This window comes from Fusarium falciforme, chromosome 6 (assembly GCF_026873545.1).
Source record: "Fusarium falciforme chromosome 6, complete sequence".
Lineage (NCBI taxonomy): Eukaryota > Fungi > Ascomycota > Sordariomycetes > Hypocreales > Nectriaceae > Fusarium > Fusarium falciforme.
The window spans coordinates 744,403-760,471 of NC_070549.1; the positions used below are offsets into that span (position 1 = coordinate 744,403).

The window sequence follows — 16,069 nt, forward strand, 5'->3', positions numbered from 1 at the left end:
CCTCTTTCTGACTCGCTTGTACAGTAGAAGAATGGAATATTTGATCCAAAGGTCAATAACCGAGAGGAGAGTAGCCATTCTTGGTGTGACCATCCGCGCGCATTGATGGGCAAATCTTTAAACTCCACATCCGGCATGAGCATAGAAACTTCGGCGGTTTCCCTCTCGTTATGATCTTGTCCGTTCCCCTCCTGTACATATGGAAGATGGAACCGCGTTCGTGGCTCAAAGAGACCGCCACCAGAGTCTCGAGCGCTGCCAGCGACGATGGTGAAATAGGCGTTTCCATACACACTGTTCATCGTTGCTGATTCCCGCTCCCAGTCCTCGCGAGCCTGCTTTGAATCGCCCTGCAAGATACAGAGGGCATCTATCCACAGATAATTGCAGCTGAGATCTCTCGTCACCTGCACCGCATCCTGTAGAGTGGGGGGGATTTCTTCGATTAAGAACCCTTCGCATCGGTCTTTGTAAGAGGCTGGCGTTGTTGTGAAGCTGGGGTAGGTGCCCCAACAGTACGACAACGCAGCATACCTCACACTTCCTCCTGAAGTTGTCAAGTCCGTGATCTTTCGATCTTTGGCTGATGTGATGAGCCGTATTCTACCATCAGAATGACCGACATCCAAGAGCCTAGTTGGAAGTCTTTCAGAGACCATCTTGCCACAAGGATGATTCTGAGCACAGTCTTCCAGACGGTCCTTATATGTCTGCATGTCCCACTCATGACGATGGTATGCTACTAGTATTCATTAGTTAACTCCTTCATTTATGACGTTCTATATCTTAAGGCTTACAGGGAGAGTAGTCGAGGTCAAGTTTGGGTGATATTATGGATCCGGCCCGGCAGACCAGTCCACCCTGATCATACACAAGAGTGATGGCTTGGTCCCTCAGACTTGTGTCTTCCGCTATCTTTTTTCTTTTCGGATTCGTGCCTCTTTTGGGCTTTTTTCTATCGTCTGGTCTTGAATCCAAGCTGAAGAGAAGCATTGAACAGATGTAACAACCTGATTCCGAGGACTTCTTCGCCTGTTTGATCGTTCCCATAGTTAAAGTCCAGGGCTCCTGAGAACGGGGTATAGTCGTTTTGGAACATATCGAACAGAGATGCTCTTAATAAACCTAGTTAGCATAGGTAACCGTGGGCCGTAAGATCCGTTTTGTCGATTTCTTACTGGGTGGAGTCATGGTGGAATTGCCTTGCTGTAGGTCTTGGACAGACATCTTACCCGAATGGTACGTAGTAAGACTTGTTGAATCTAATTGGTGCGTAGGTAGCAAGCCTGATACAACGCTACGTTCAAGGGTGGGCAACGCATAGGAACTTGAGTGTGGGAGTTGAAATTGGGAACGTGGCGAGAGGGGGTAAGATTGGGCACCAACGAGGAGGATATTGGTTGATTAGGCATCAGCCTCGTACAAACCAAAGGCTTTGAAAGGAACCAAGCTGCCAGCCTCACAACTGTGGTATAGCATGACACTGCAACTTGAGGTATAACAGGGCTCAATGTAATACTCCTAAATTCCAGTCTTCTACCTCAATATCGTTGTTCACTCTACCCACATCTTCTCACATTTGCTGCTACCAAATGCCTCCCCAGACATGATGCCATGAACATACGTCTCGCCAACCACCTTCCACCTGTTCCCAGACGGTCTAAAGGCCATTGGCGCCTTGCAGCCATTAACCAGAAAGATCCTGTCCCCAGGCTGGAGGTTAGGCGGCCCAAGACCCACGTAACCGCTTGACGTCCTAAACATGGCTCTCCCCCATCCAGCAGACGCGTCAAACAGCCAAGACGGGTCCGTAGTATAGAATCTAACGGTCGCCCCTATGGAAAGAAGTGTATCCCATAAAGTGAGGAGAGCGGCTCCAACTTGATTGCCAAACAATCGCTTGGGAAGAAAGCTTGTTAGCCTGCCGACACGGTTGTCAAAGGCATCAAACTGCGCGTTTTCGTCTTCCACCCGAACAGGATTGTACAAAGTGAACCACTTCATTGTTCGCCAAAACATTTCCCGTCGGGGCTGCCCCGTAGGCTCGTAGACACCCGGAGAATCGAGCTGAGCGACTTCACGCCAGGTGATATAGGCTCGAAACGTTTGTGTCCAAGCCCATTCATCAGCATCGGGCATGCCGAGTCCCACGGCCACAACTTCATCTATCTCTGCTCCCAAAATTCCCAGAACCTTGTTGTTCTCGATAAACTCGACCTCTGCCTTGGAATCTTTGGTGGCGCGAGCCGGACTGGGGATGCTGGCTCTGTGGTTATGTCCACTGTAGGTCCAGCTCCACCACTGTTGCATCTGATCATGTTCCCAGTCGAGTGACCACGACGGGAGATTGGTCTTTGAGTTGGGTCGAACGCCGCGACTCCGGACAAGAACACCAAGATCAGGCCGGGCTTTGAGAACCGCAGTCGTGAAATCGAGATAAACGTCGGCAGCGTCTTTGGAATAGTCCACAGTAATGTCTATATAGTCCCTTTTTCTAACAAAGGCAAGGACTCCATAGATCTTGTCCCGAGGATTGGTCGCCGAGGAAGCCTCGTTCATGGCAAACGCAATAAATAGATCCATAGCAAGATCCCTCTTCCAAGAAACCCGATTAACGAAAGGCGCTTCAGCATGAGTTGGAATAATATCGGCCTTGGAGTTCCAGCTCCAGTAATCAGTGAGGTGCGACCAGCTTATCTCGTCCTCTCCACACTTGACGATGGCATCGGGAGAGACGGTTGCCTCTTGCAAGATCCACACGCGGGAGAACCATTGCCTCTTCCAGAGATACTCGAACGCCAGGGCATCATAGATCCTATCCCAGAACCAGTTCTCGTTGAGTCTTCTGTCGCTTACTGCTGTTCGTCCAGTGGTTTGACCGAGGTTATGCTCTGCATGTCTCCAGCAATCCACCGAAACCCTTGTAAATCCAAGAGGCCAGGCATGGGAGTATTCCAGAAGGACCTTGAGCACACGAAACGCTCTCCTCGTCAGAAAGTTGGACGGCCCAAGCCATATAACAGCTCTTTGACATGTCTCGTAAATCTCCCGCATGAGAGGAACCTGGACGTTCTTTTCGTTATTGTCCGTCTGGTTGATGCATATAGCATCAATCCACATGCAACGGGACTGACTAGCCTCTCTCAGATTCTTCAAAGCCGAGTAGAGGTTCGGTCCAACAGGAAAGTCATGCCCGTTGACAGAGATGTTTTTCTGCCCGGTTGCGGTACCCCAGCAGTAAGACAATGCCTCGTAGTGCGGCTTGTCAGATAGTCGAACATTCCTGATTCGGCATGAGATTGGACCCGGCCCGGGCAGTAAATCCAAGACGCGGATTTCGTCTGGCGAGGTGAGAGGCTCGTAGCTGAAAGAAGTCATTGTGATGACGGGTGATGAAACGGTCAGACGATGCTGCCTGAGAAGGATCAACCTGGGCGCTTAACGTCTTCTAACCGATGACTAAGCCCACAACTTTGTGAGAGCATCACACAACCCCTGTCTTTTGAGATGGCTCCTTTGTGGTTTCAGAATGGCTTCAACACAATGGCTTCAACGCCATGCAACGGAGGGGCTGCCACATCGACGATCCCAGTATTCCCGTGAAGTGGGCGTCTTATCGGCTTCGACTAGGACTAGTTACACTTGGCCAAAGCGAGCCCCTCTTCCGTCAGTGACAGCCTTGTCTTAGACATTGCCACAATCTCGGATCAAGCATCTGACGAATGCAGCGCCACATCCCGAGAACTGGAATCGGGTATTAATTAATTCTTCCAGTCATTCTTCAGTAAAAGCCCTGCAGATGCCAAAGAATCACAGAGTCCAGATCCACTGTCCACGCAATCAGGGCCCCAACACCATATCCCAAGACGGGAATAGCGTCAACCGACTAACAATAAAAATCAGCCACCATGCCAGGAACGCACGCGCTATTGACTGTTAACCTGCCCCGTGGCGTCGATAGGGCGCTTGCTTCATTGTCCAGGCCTTCCAATTCAGCTTTCAGCTCCGTCTTATCGGGCGGGAGAGACAATAGCGGCTGCTGTGGTTAGAAATGATCCAGACCCTTTCTGCTTGACGCCTTCAATCCATCCTCTTCCGGGGGGTGCCAAGTCGATAGTTTCTGTCATGGAAGGGAATATTTAAGTGCACGAGTCCCCTCGACCAGATCCCTTCAGGGAGAGGGGATTCGATATTATTGAAGCCATCAATCGTAGGTCTTTGGGGTACTTCACACCCTTGTTCTGTTATATATTCTTGTGCGCAAGCACCCAGTTCATTCCTTATCATTCACTTTCCTTTCATCAACTTGCACCATGTCTTATCGCTGGATTATTGCAGCACTCGCCTACTTGGTGACCATCGCCGCAGCCTGGCAGGCGCCCTCATACAGCGGCTACACTCGTGTCTGGTACGACCCGTTCAGAGGAAACTGGGGCGTCTCAGTCAACCAAAAGACATGGAACGTCATCAAGAAAGACAAGAACTATAACAACGAACTTCAACGATACACCGGACATCAGCGCAATCTCCGCCTCAGTGGTAGAAGCACCCTCCAGCTTGTCCCTCAGTACACTCCCTCAAAAATCAGCAACTGGACATCTGCTCGTATCGAGAGCAAATACACCTTGACTCCAGCCGTCGGCAAGATCACCAGAATCGAGGCTAGCATCAAATTTGGCACCAACTCAGCGACGCGCAAGCAGGGCATCTGGCCTGCCTTCTGGATGCTCGGCGACTCCAACCGACGCGGCGTCGCGTGGCCGGCCTGCGGAGAGATCGACATTATGGAGAACATCAACGGCCAAAGCATCGGATACGCCTCTCTTCACTGCAACAAGGCCCCTGGTGGTATCTGCAACGAGCCCACTGGTCTTGCAGCTCAGACTCCTCTACCCGACACCAACTATCACGTCTGGCGAGTGCAAATTGACCGCCGAAACAGCAACTGGAAATCACAATCCATCACATGGTACATGGACGGCAGGGTATTCCACAAGGTGACTGGTGCCAAGATCAACGACGCCAAGACGTGGAAGGCTCTCGCCTACAGCCCATTGTACATCATCCTCAACGTCGCCGTTGGGGGCGACTGGGTAAGCTCTTCCCCGGCCAGACAAGGTTAGACAGCTGCTAACGAGTTTTTAACAGCCCGGCAACCCCAATAAATACACATATGGAGATAAGGGTAGTATGATGGAAGTAGGATACGTCGCTCACTACATATCCAAGTAGACGGATATAAAAAATATTAATTTGTTTTGAGTGTATGAAAAGTTTTTATGTCTTGAAGGGTTACGCGTAAACAAGTCGGCCTTTATACTGGCCATACTTGCATGGCAGAAGCCTGTTATGGTCTGCACTAATACTTCGGCTCGACGTGACACACTTCAAGTTGCAGACCTACGCAACGGATGCTGGTCTAGGCTCGTGACCTCTTGGATGGTATCTTTCAACTAAACCGCTAGGCTTCTGGTACACGGGGTTGGCTAACATAAACTGCTTAAGCGCTTGGAGCTGTCCCGATGCGACATCAGGCCTGTCGTGAAGCTCGTCCAGCATTCGGTGATGCGGTTGCCGGCTCTTCTACTGTAGGCGGCAGAAGCTTAAAAAAGGCCACTGTGTTAGCATTGGGATATGATGCTATGATGTGTTGATATTGTGTTCTTTGTTATAGTTGAAGCCCGGCCCTTAATGTGTTAACTGAGCCAGAAGATCGCATCCAACTGCCGTTGCTCGTCAATGCAGCCGCTGAGGAGAGCATCACTCGCCGGCGCGTTCTGGAAGACCTGATCCATTGACTGAATTCCAAACTCCCTATCTTTGCTGTCATCGCGTTGCTCAATACATTCTTGATCGATCCAGATCAGCTTGTAGTTGTGACGCCCGGCAAAAGACATGGCACGTTCGAGGACGTTGGTAGGGGCCAGGTTTGTCCGCGAACCTGTACCCGTCTTTTTATGGACCGTGAAGCACTTGTCCAACGGTTTGTCCGGCAGACCATCGCTTTTAGGCCAGCAGTATGAAACTGCAACATAATCATTGCAGCGCTTTACATCCCCGGGCACGGTGAGGTGCAGCGCCTGGCGTCGGCCATTAGGCTTTGGGTCGCTGGGGTATGGATTCTTTTTTACACAATCGCAAGGCCGTATGTTGGCGTCATCTGAGGATCCTTCGTCACTGTTCACGTCGTCGTCGTCGTCGTCGTAGTCTTCATTATACGAAACGTCTTTTCCAACCACAAGGCTGTCCAACTGTATTGGTTCTGACGCTGGTTTATCGCCGCAGGCGATGAAGTGGAGATTCTGCGCCCACTGTTGAGCTGAAGATCGAGGAATGATGTAGGGCTGGATTTCCCGAATCTGCTCCTCCATGCTCACGGGACTGACATGAATGTCCTCAAGGCTTTCGTGTATATCGCGCAGCATGGTGCATCACTTGGTTTGACGAGTAGTTATCGATTAACCTAGGTATAGCCTCGCCTCTTAGTAGGTTAGGCATCAGCGGGTACCAACATGGCGCAGCTTGCATTCGTGCTCCAAGCCACCTCAGCCTACTGGTGAGAAGGCGGTCGCCTAGACTGACCACCGGCAGAGAACGAACCAGTCGATTATCGGGCTTCTCTTGATAGTGCTATCTTCTTGCAATAAGTCCCACATACTTCTGTGTTTCCCAGAGCGCATCAGGGTTGTGGTTCGAAACGCCGTCTGTGTTTCCCATCTTAACCACTGAAGTGCTTCACTCTTATAGCCTTCAGGCGATGCTAAGCTGGCAACGCGACGCCTCGGACACGGCAGCCGACATGGTAGCCGCGATGCTGATATGAGATCTATATGTTCGTAGTCACAGTTTATATAGAAAACTCCTACATCTGTCGTCTTGAATTGAGTTTCCATGTCACCCGCCACTCTGCCTGAAAGTCACCGACGATACTTCCTTGGCGATGATTATCCATCCTAGAATTTGGCATTGCGATATCCTCACCAGTCTTCCTGTCCTTGCGTGCTCAAGGCTTACCTTTGTGAAGATGTCAGTGGCCGGGGCCTGGCCCGAAGTATAAACCCGACCAACGTCGGCTCCCCTGAGATTGATTGGGTTCTCTATTCGGAGCCCTTCACTGGTGCGATATTGGGTCTTAATCCCGTCATGTTTCAAAATCATCCGATCCGTGCGTAGGTACTAAGAAATATCCGATTAATTATGCATCAATGAGATAACACCTACGCTCGAGCACCCATGTCTTGACTCGTCATCTACTCCGTAGCCCAGTCCTCATTAATTTATCATGTCAACCTCGGTCTTACTCCCATGGATGCAAATCTTCGAGAAGGGGCGACCTAGCCCTTCTCAAAATACTACCCCGAAGCTAGTGGTGCAGGGTCTGGAGCGCGACCCTGAAACTATCTACACGCCAAGCTATCTTAGTACCGATTGTCCGATCATGGCTGTGGGCCCCAATACCGTGTTCCGTGATCCATGCAGCACAGTTAATACAAAAACCAACGAACGAGCCACCATCAAGCTGCCAAGAGGATCACTATCAGTCTACGGCTTCTTAACAACTTAATTACTTTATTACGTTTCACAATGAGATTCGAAATCGTTTTCACTTCCGCACTTGCGGCTTTTGTTCAAACTGCTTCGGCCGTTGGCGTCACTGGTGCCGCCGAGGGCTTTGCCAAGGGCGTTACCGGGGGTGGCTCAGCCAGCCCCGTCTACCCTACGACAACTGCACAGCTGGTCTCCTACCTTACCGACTCGTCTGCCCGAGTCATCATCTTGGACCGAACCTTTGACTTCACCGGCACTGAGGGCACCTCCACCGAGACTGGTTGCGCTCCTTACGGTACTGCTTCCGCCTGCCAGGTCGCTATCAACAAGGACAGCTGGTGCAACAACTACCAGCCCAACGCCCCCAAGGTCAGCGTCAAGTATGACAAGGCTGCGTTGAACCCTATTGTCGTTGGATCCAACAAGAGTCTTGTTGGTGTCGGCAGCAAGGGTGTTATCAAGGGCAAGGGTCTTTACATTGCCAAAGGTGCCAAGAACGTCATCATTCAGAACATTCACATCACTACCCTCAACCCTCAGTACGTCTGGGGTGGCGATGCTATTGCCCTGGATAACACCGACCTCGTCTGGATCGACCACGTCACTACCTCCCTGATTGGCCGTCAGCACATTGTTCTCGGCAACGGTCCCAGCAACCGAGTGACCATCTCCAACAACAAAATCGACGGTGCTACCTCTTGGTCTGCTACTTGCAACGGTTACCACTACTGGGGCCTTTACTTCACTGGCTCTGCTGATGTATGTATACTTACTTATCTCTTGTCTACCTGATGCTAACTCCTCGACTAGACCGTCACCTTCAAGAACAACTACATCTACAAGACCTCCGGCCGTGCCCCCAAGGTCGGTGGAAACACCCTCCTCCACGCCGTCAACAACTACTGGTACGACAACGCCGGCCACGCTTTCGAGATTGGTTCCGGTGGCCAGGTCGTCGCCGAGGGCAATGTCTTCCAGAACGTCGTTGCTCCTATCGAGACCTCCAGCTTCGCCGGCAAGCTCTTCTCCAGCCCTAGCACCTCTGCTAACGCCGTCTGCTCTTCTTACCTCGGCCACACTTGCCAGGTCAACGGCTTCGGAAGCTCTGGCACCCTTTCTGGCAGCGACACCGACTTCTTGGCCAACTTCAAGGGCAAGAATGTCGCTTCTGCTGCTGCTTACTCGACTGTCACTGGTCTCTCGACTAGCGCTGGATTTGGCACCATTTAAGTCTTGAGTCGAGCCAGCCAACTCTTGCATCTCAGTAAATTTATTACTTAATCCCTAGATGGGATTTCTCTTACATATATTTCCTATATAAATAGGAACTGACTGGTAGACAGGCTATCATAGTATAGCTATTGATACAAGTTATAGAAATATATATAATTTAATTATAAAATTTACTTATATCTTTTAAAGATAGCCGTGTGTAGGGGAGGTTATGATGGAAGTAGGATATATCGCTCACTATATATCTAAGTAGATAGACATAAAAATATTAATATATTTCGAGTTCTTAAATATTTTATATGCCTTAATAGGTTATAAATAAGTAAGTCAGCCTATATATTAACTCTATTTGCATAGCAGAATCTCATTATGGCTTGCATAAATATTATGCGACTTGGGCTTAATGTGTCATACTTAAGTTGCAAACCTAAGCATTAGAAATTAGTCTAGGCTTATGACGCCTTTGATGGTATCTTTAGACTAAAACGCTAGACTTCTAGTAAGCAGGGTTGGCCATGGGCTGCTTAAGCGCTTAGAGTTGTCCCTCTGCAACGTCAGGCCTATTGTGAAGCTCGTCCACCATTTGGTGATGGCGTTGCGGGCGTTTCTCTAGTGGGTGAGAGGTGACGGGCGAGTTGTGCGCAAAAGGAGTTTTCTATACTCCAATAGAACTCTGTATACAACTCTTGAAGCACATATGAAACAACAAAACCCATAATCCAGATAGTCACAAGTATCGATGAGATGGCCCTTTTCGTGTCTAAGTAGCTAGTAAGGGATGGAGGACTTTCATCCCTGCCCCATTTACTCATCTCTCTCCGTGTCCTCGCCCTGCTCAGCCCGCTGTCTCACTCCGCCTTCAGAGAGACTCTCGAGATTCTCAGCCAGAAAAGACGGCACTGCGTCCGTCATTCCCCTGAAGAAGGGCTTGGTTGTGATCTCGAGTAGCTTTTTGGAGAGGACACGGCCCGAGAGGCGAAACAATCGGTCATCCCTCAACCCATGCTGGCGAGACCAGTCTGCGTTGAGAAAAATGTCGCCAACATGATGTACCTGCCGGAAGACAACTTGACCCTTTGTCTTCGCTGCTGCGATTTCTTCCAGGGCCAGAGAGGTGTACCACGACGCTTGTGGAGAGTTGGCCTCGTAGAGGAGAAGACCCGGGTACCTCAAGGTCTGCCCATATACATGATATCCGTCTGAGCAGCTCCCTGGACAAAACCGAGTTCTGTATCATCGTTGCTGAAGACAGCCCTGCCTCAGGGGGTTGTTGAAGAATGAGGCAGAAATGTTGTAGCCCAGAATGGTTTAGCTCTATCGATACACTGGAGGACTCTCACTTCCGAAAAGTAGTCTCTAATTCAGTCATGTCCATCGTAGTGCAAGGACGGAACCGGTAGTGCTGGTACGACTCGAGGTTGACCACTCCCCAGCAGCACCATTACGGAAGAAGGTATATTTCTTGCCAGGAAGAGAGTGTCTAGCCACCCACTCAAAGTCTCGGAGGCCCTTAGTATCCGTCAAATTGGGTAGAAAATCAGTAGGGAGATCACCGAGAACATGATTGAGGCCATGGTCTGGTTTATTGAGGCAGAGACAGGCTGCTAGGGCGCCTTGGGCGAGGCTAAAGGTCAGAAACTGGGTCTCATCCGCCAGGGAAACATGGATTCATAAACTTAGGCGTATGCGCTATCCTGATAGATGTATTTAAGTGTTCCGAGGACGCTTTTTCGACCTGTCCGGTAGTTGACTCTCCGACGTATTTCCATCACGGTGGTTCCTGTTGTCCCTATTACCGCCCTGCCTCTGCGCCATCACTCCACCTCGCATCTCAACCTTTTTCGTCTTGATAGCGTCCGCCAAGGCAACAAAGTCTTGGCCCCATACATCACTCGTGACTGCCTCATCCAGAACGCAGAAGAAGCGCCCCCTTTGTATCCGCCCCGAGTTCTTCATCATCCATTGATCAAGCTTTTCCTGAGTGACTGTAATACCGGTGCATATCAAGAGCAGGAGAAATTTAGTGCCCGTCCAATGAGTCAGTTCCTCGTCTCTGCCGCTTTCCCTGATGCTGCTGTGCCAGTTTGAGTCGATAAGTGTTTCCATGGCAGCCTCGAACTTGGCACTTCGACCGGTTTTGACCTAGGTAGGGTGTGTGAGCAACACTTGAACTTCAGAAAACCCAAATCGGGCAGGTTAAAACATACCTGTGCCGCTACCACAATCGTTTCTGATGGGCTAAAAGGCTGCCGTAACTTTCCATGAGGCTCTTCCTCTTCTTTCCCTATTGCTGATCGGTTCTCCAAGATGAACACCAGATCAGGTCCAGCCATGATGTCAGGGAACATGAAGGTCGGGATTGAGTGGTGACCCTCTGTCCGGTATAACCTCATCCAGTCCCAAATTGTGCTTGGGGTGTGGTAAGTATATACCGTTGGCTCCCTGGGTAGCAGCGTAAGGTTGTCTGTCCTGATGACTGACCCGAGTTTCGATATGGGCGTGCCTTGCTGTGGATTGAGTGAGACCGACCCAGCCAGGATCTTCAATAATGCCTCACGACGGGCAGATCCATTCAAGAGGTCAGGCAAAGTAGACACATGGTCCTTTTGGTATCGAAACATGTGGTCGAGAGACTGAGTATCGTGTCAGTAAAAAGAAACCTAGATCTATTCAGGTATATCTCGGGAGATGAAAGCTCACCATTGCCACAAACCATTCAGTAGCCTTTCCAAACATGGCCTGGACTTCATGGTCATCTTGCGTATCCACTAGCCACTGCCGCATGAGATTTTGATAGTCCTCTCCGCCTTCTGTACGGAGATACTCCATAATAGCGTGCACTGCTATGGGCTCTGCGAGTGTGTACTTGATAGTCTCCCCGTCTCGTTCAGTCAAGGCAAATCCATAAGTGACCAGCTCAGCGTAGCTTTGATCTTGGAATATTGTCGGTGTGCTCATGATCTCGGCTCGAATACCGGCCCGGAATAAATCCCGGACCAGTTGCGCTTTTCCAGCTGCCTTCATCTTGCGAATTTGTTGCTTGAGCGCCTCCACTGCTGCTTCGTTGGTCTTGTTCCTTGCTTGGTCTATCATGGCTCGAATCTCCGCCAGGGATGCGTTCTCAGAAGTCAATTTTTGAGACAGTACCATGATTTCCTCGATGTAGATAGTCGACCATCGATAACGGCCACGATGGCCGACGCTGCGTGATGTTATGAGTTGCCGGATGTACAGATTTCTCAAGTGCTCGTGGAAAGTCAACGCCAGGTCATGAAAGTTGCTATCCAAGGCCGCTGGATTGGTCGTTTCGTTCAAGACCGCACTGCACACCACATCGATACTGAATTTTCCGGATTCCCCTAGTAATCGAATCACTTGCTGGAAGAATGGTTGCAAAGATGCAGAATCGCTACCAGAGGAAGCCGTCAGAAGCTGAAGTGCCAGGGCCGAAACAATCATCTCTGAATCTGGACAATCCAAAGCAGCCTCCAGGTCGGCTAGCAAATGCACATATTTGCTTGGGCTTTCTCTTGGCTTCCGGTCCATAAAAAGCCGACAAATTTGACCAAACATTTTTAACATGTCTAGTAATGGAGCGACGTCCAATGGTTTCTGGAGCCATTTGTGAACTTGCGCAAGCTCGAGCCCGGTAGCGGTCGGCCGCTTCGACTCAAGAGGGGCAGTCGAGACGCCCTGTGGGCATCCGCTGAGCCTTGAGTCCTTGAAATTTCCGATATCGTATCAGCCAAATGTTTCTGGTAAAGGCTCCAGAACTCTTCGTCAGAAGACACCAGTGGAAACATGTTGTGTACAAGATATGATTCCCAACAGTCCACAGGAGGCTCATCGACACCCCAAGAACCTGTGAGAAAGTGGGCAAGCATTTCTCTCAGCTTCTCCAGATTGAGAGAAGTTCCTGAAATCAGTAGAATCGGGTTGATGGTTGGCATATCGTCACCCATCTGCCATGGTGCGTCTTGGCCTGTAGAATCACCCTCATCCTGATCAGACTGTTGCTTCCCCGGAACCACTCTAGCAGCAAGCGGTTCATCTCTTGATAGAGCGTAAAAATAGGTCAGAGAGTTGTACAAGTGGCCAAACATTGCGGAGGCTTGGGGGTTGTCAATGGTCGTCTGGGCCTCGTCAATACAGTAACATAATGGAAGCCCAGAAGGCTTCCAAAATCGCTCTTCGAGAAGCGAATAACACCTTGGTACCAAATGTCCGGGTATTTCTGCGTCGAGAAAGGTTTCAGCGTCTATTCCCAGGTACCCTGTATCGGCGAGCCGGAAGAGCCTGTACAAGGCGTCAAACGGGTCAAATGCAGCACATGATATCTGCAGCCAGAGCCACTCGGTTGGCGTTGCTGAGGGGCGGCGAAGTAGAAACTCGCAAAGTAGGGCATTCCGAGCAACTATGATTGGCTGAAACACGTTGACGTCTTCAGGATCCCAATTCGGGTCAATCTGAGGATGGTGCTCAAACATGGTGTAAGTATCCCTAGACGCGGCGTATCTCTGTGCACCCAGAATATCGCTGCCTTCTCGCCCTTTTTTCTCGGTGGAAGTAATCTTTGTTGGCTCAAGATTTGGGGACAGCATGTAGAATCCCCAGTGTCGCTGCAAGAGTTCAAATATCTGACGAGTCTTGCCCGTGCCAGCAGTGGCAAACAGTACATGGACAGCGCGAGTCATCTCCTTGTTCTCATCATGATCCTTAACCTTGTCGTTTTGCAACCGTTCGATAAAATCTGAGCTTGAGGAATCTTCCTTTGGGTCAGCCATCTCGGGCATGTCTGAGATCGCAGCGTCCAGGTAGACCCATGCCAGCTTTTCCCATTGCTCTTCCATATATACCATGAGCCCGAGTTCCAGTGGGTAGGCGCTTTGGGCTTTCGGAAGCCTGATAAACCATAAATCCTCTATAGTATCGTGATCAGAATATGACTCGTCCATCAGCAGTAATTTCAAAACGAACCTAGGTTGAGTCTTTGTAGCAAGACACGGTAATGCGTCAGGCTGCTCAGAATACTACTGTGAACCAGGTTGTGGTCCGTTGGCGGCCACTTATTCATCTCCGCCATGAAATCATTCAAAGATATTCGTATGTTGGGGAGGTTCCTGTCTCTCGGTGGAGCCCGACTGGTGTACGTGTTCCAGAACCGCCCCTTAGGGTTGATCAAAGAGTCACAAAGCACCATGAAATCATCAGGTTCTGTACCCAAGGCTTCCCATAGCATAGCGCTTATCTTAAAATTCCAGGCATTTGGCGGGGTGCTACAGGCATATAGTCGGCCTTGGTAGAATTCTTTGTCATTCAGAAGATATGGCAAAAGGTGATCCAATGGGTGCGAGGCGTTTTGGGGGACGGGATACGGCTTCAAACAACGGAGGTCTATGCGTAGTGTATAGCGGCAAAGAAATAAGTAATGGCATCTTTTTTTATAAATTTCGACTGGGTCGTTCATTGTATGTGCGAATAGGTGGTCGATACTCTGAAGTTGTGAGGTTATGAGGACAAGTAGATCGGTAACAGGAAGCAACAAGAGATGCCTATCCGAGGCAACAGGCATCTGACCAGTCACATGAGCGGAACGGATTAATTGTCGAGGCTGATGGAGGGCCTGTTGGTTGTTGTGCAAGGGTTTCTCCCAACACATGCGGGATGAGCCCATTCTCATCCTATCAGCGCAACCAGAGAATTGGGGCAGGGGCAGATGTCCGCCATCTCCAGATTTCAGCGTAGATCCTCCCTGTAGGCCCCTCCCACAGGCAGGTAGAGAAGCCTTCAACCTCGGACCATAAAAAGATGAAAGAAAATGCTTCGAGGCCAATATCTGCTGCCACCTCGGCAGCCTCCTCCCTCCCCGAACCGAGCCAATAGGCACCCGGCACGTGGGGATTCGCGAACCCATATTTCAAGCATCAAGGGGCGAGAAACGTTTGAATAAAGTTCTTTTTCCCCACTAACCCAAATTCTCGTGCATCCAACCCGCGCCCCCGATGAACGGAGACGACATGTCGAAGCGCAATCTTCTGTTGTGTTTTTATGCCTTTGGTACTCTCATCAGACCTGCTCGCCCTGTTGTGCAGCAGTACGCAGAGATTGCAAGGCAGTGTGGCGTGACTGATTTTGATGATCATGAACTTCAGTCTTCGCTGTTGGCCGCCTTCAAGAAGGAGGCTGCAAAGAATCCCAACTATGGAAAGGCGACTGGTCTAGGCGCGACCAAGTGGTGGACCAATGTAAGTCTAAACGCATTCTCAACCGTCCACAACTCTGCCGGTCGAGGCCATTAGAGCTGATTCCTTTAACAGGTCATTCACAATACCTTTACACCCCTAATTCGGAACAATCAACCCCTGCCAAAGGAACTGGCTCCAGCGCTTCTCCATCGATTCGCAACCAAAGACGGCTATGATACCGAGCCGAACCTGGTGTCCGCCCTCAAAGCTCTCAGACGAAAAAAGTCCCAATTGCACTTCGACAAAGTCGTAATTGGAGTCGTTACAAACTCTGACGATCGCATTCCAAGTATTCTTTCATCGCTGGGTCTTGACGTGAGCCCCCTGCGATATGGCACGGAGGTGGATCCAAAAGAGATCGCGGGACAAGAATATGACATTGACTTCCACTGCATGTCATATGATGTTGGTGTTGAGAAGCCAGACAAGCTCATTTTTAATGCCGCTGAGCTCATGCTGGCCGAAATCATCGCCATGCGAAATGGCAAGAGTCCAGCTGAAGCCAGGGCGGACACTGAATCATGGCGAAAGGTTCATGTCGGTGATGAGTATGCAAAAGACGTCGTCGGAGCCGCCAATGCCGGTTGGAAATCGGTCCTGCTCGATGGCGAAGAGGAAGCTGCCACTATTCCCAGGCTAGAGGATCACCCAGATCACACACTCGAGAGACTTTACAAGGAGAACGATGTTGTCAAGGTCGATTCTCTTCAAAACTTGGTCGCATGGCTCACGAATGATGTTCCCATCAAATGAGAAAAGGTTGCATGATGAACTTGGAAGACAACACATGTTGAAGCTATCGCAGTATAGAGATCAAGAACCAAAGACAAAGTCCACAACGGATAGAGGTCTAGAAACAGTATCTCCACTCAATCTAATAGAATAAGAGAAACAGGAGTGGTAAAAACCCTCCTGCCCATATCTCAAGTCGCAATTTTGTCGCTCCTGTGGAGGGGATGGGCCGGTTGCCCAATCGGGCCAGATAAAATGATTCATCGTGAATCACGCCTTTATTTGGAACGTCTGTGGGTTTTTAGATGGGT

At 50.0% G+C, this 16,069-nt stretch overlaps 6 protein-coding genes across 6 annotated transcripts; 3 read left to right on the forward strand and 3 right to left on the reverse strand.

Annotated features, from left to right (window-relative positions):
- Window positions 1-1,554: 1,554 nt before the first annotated feature.
- On the reverse strand, window positions 1,555-3,378 carry NCS54_00777200 (HET domain-containing protein; the record flags this gene model as incomplete). The annotated part of the gene is made up of 1 exon (XM_053153181.1): window positions 1,555-3,378. The coding sequence occupies one exon, from the start codon at window positions 3,376-3,378 to the stop codon at window positions 1,555-1,557; it is 1,824 nt and encodes a 607-aa protein (XP_053009156.1).
- Window positions 3,379-4,313: 935 nt separating this feature from the next.
- NCS54_00777300 (GH16 domain-containing protein) lies at window positions 4,314-5,232 on the forward strand (the record flags this gene model as incomplete). Its single annotated transcript, XM_053153182.1, has 2 exons — window positions 4,314-5,093; window positions 5,149-5,232. The coding sequence occupies 2 exons, from the start codon at window positions 4,314-4,316 to the stop codon at window positions 5,230-5,232; spliced, it is 864 nt and encodes a 287-aa protein (XP_053009157.1).
- A 2,352-nt stretch (window positions 5,233-7,584) lies between these two features.
- NCS54_00777400 (Amb-all domain-containing protein) lies at window positions 7,585-8,778 on the forward strand (the record flags this gene model as incomplete). Its single annotated transcript, XM_053153183.1, has 2 exons — window positions 7,585-8,307; window positions 8,359-8,778. 2 exons carry the CDS (start codon window positions 7,585-7,587, stop codon window positions 8,776-8,778), a joined length of 1,143 nt encoding a protein of 380 aa, XP_053009158.1.
- A 1,710-nt stretch (window positions 8,779-10,488) lies between these two features.
- Window positions 10,489-12,240, reverse strand: NCS54_00777500 (Hypothetical protein; the record flags this gene model as incomplete). The annotated part of the gene is made up of 4 exons (XM_053153184.1): window positions 10,489-10,923; window positions 10,989-11,190; window positions 11,311-11,414; window positions 11,482-12,240. 4 exons carry the CDS (start codon window positions 12,238-12,240, stop codon window positions 10,489-10,491), a joined length of 1,500 nt encoding a protein of 499 aa, XP_053009159.1.
- Window positions 12,241-12,365: 125 nt separating this feature from the next.
- Window positions 12,366-14,020, reverse strand: NCS54_00777600 (Hypothetical protein; the record flags this gene model as incomplete). Its single annotated transcript, XM_053153185.1, has 2 exons — window positions 12,366-13,702; window positions 13,759-14,020. The coding sequence occupies 2 exons, from the start codon at window positions 14,018-14,020 to the stop codon at window positions 12,366-12,368; spliced, it is 1,599 nt and encodes a 532-aa protein (XP_053009160.1).
- Window positions 14,021-14,789: 769 nt separating this feature from the next.
- On the forward strand, window positions 14,790-15,779 carry NCS54_00777700 (Hypothetical protein; the record flags this gene model as incomplete). The annotated part of the gene is made up of 2 exons (XM_053153186.1): window positions 14,790-15,026; window positions 15,099-15,779. Exons 1-2 carry the CDS (start codon window positions 14,799-14,801, stop codon window positions 15,777-15,779), a joined length of 909 nt encoding a protein of 302 aa, XP_053009161.1. The 5' UTR covers window positions 14,790-14,798.
- Between the last annotated feature and the right edge of the window lie 290 nt (window positions 15,780-16,069).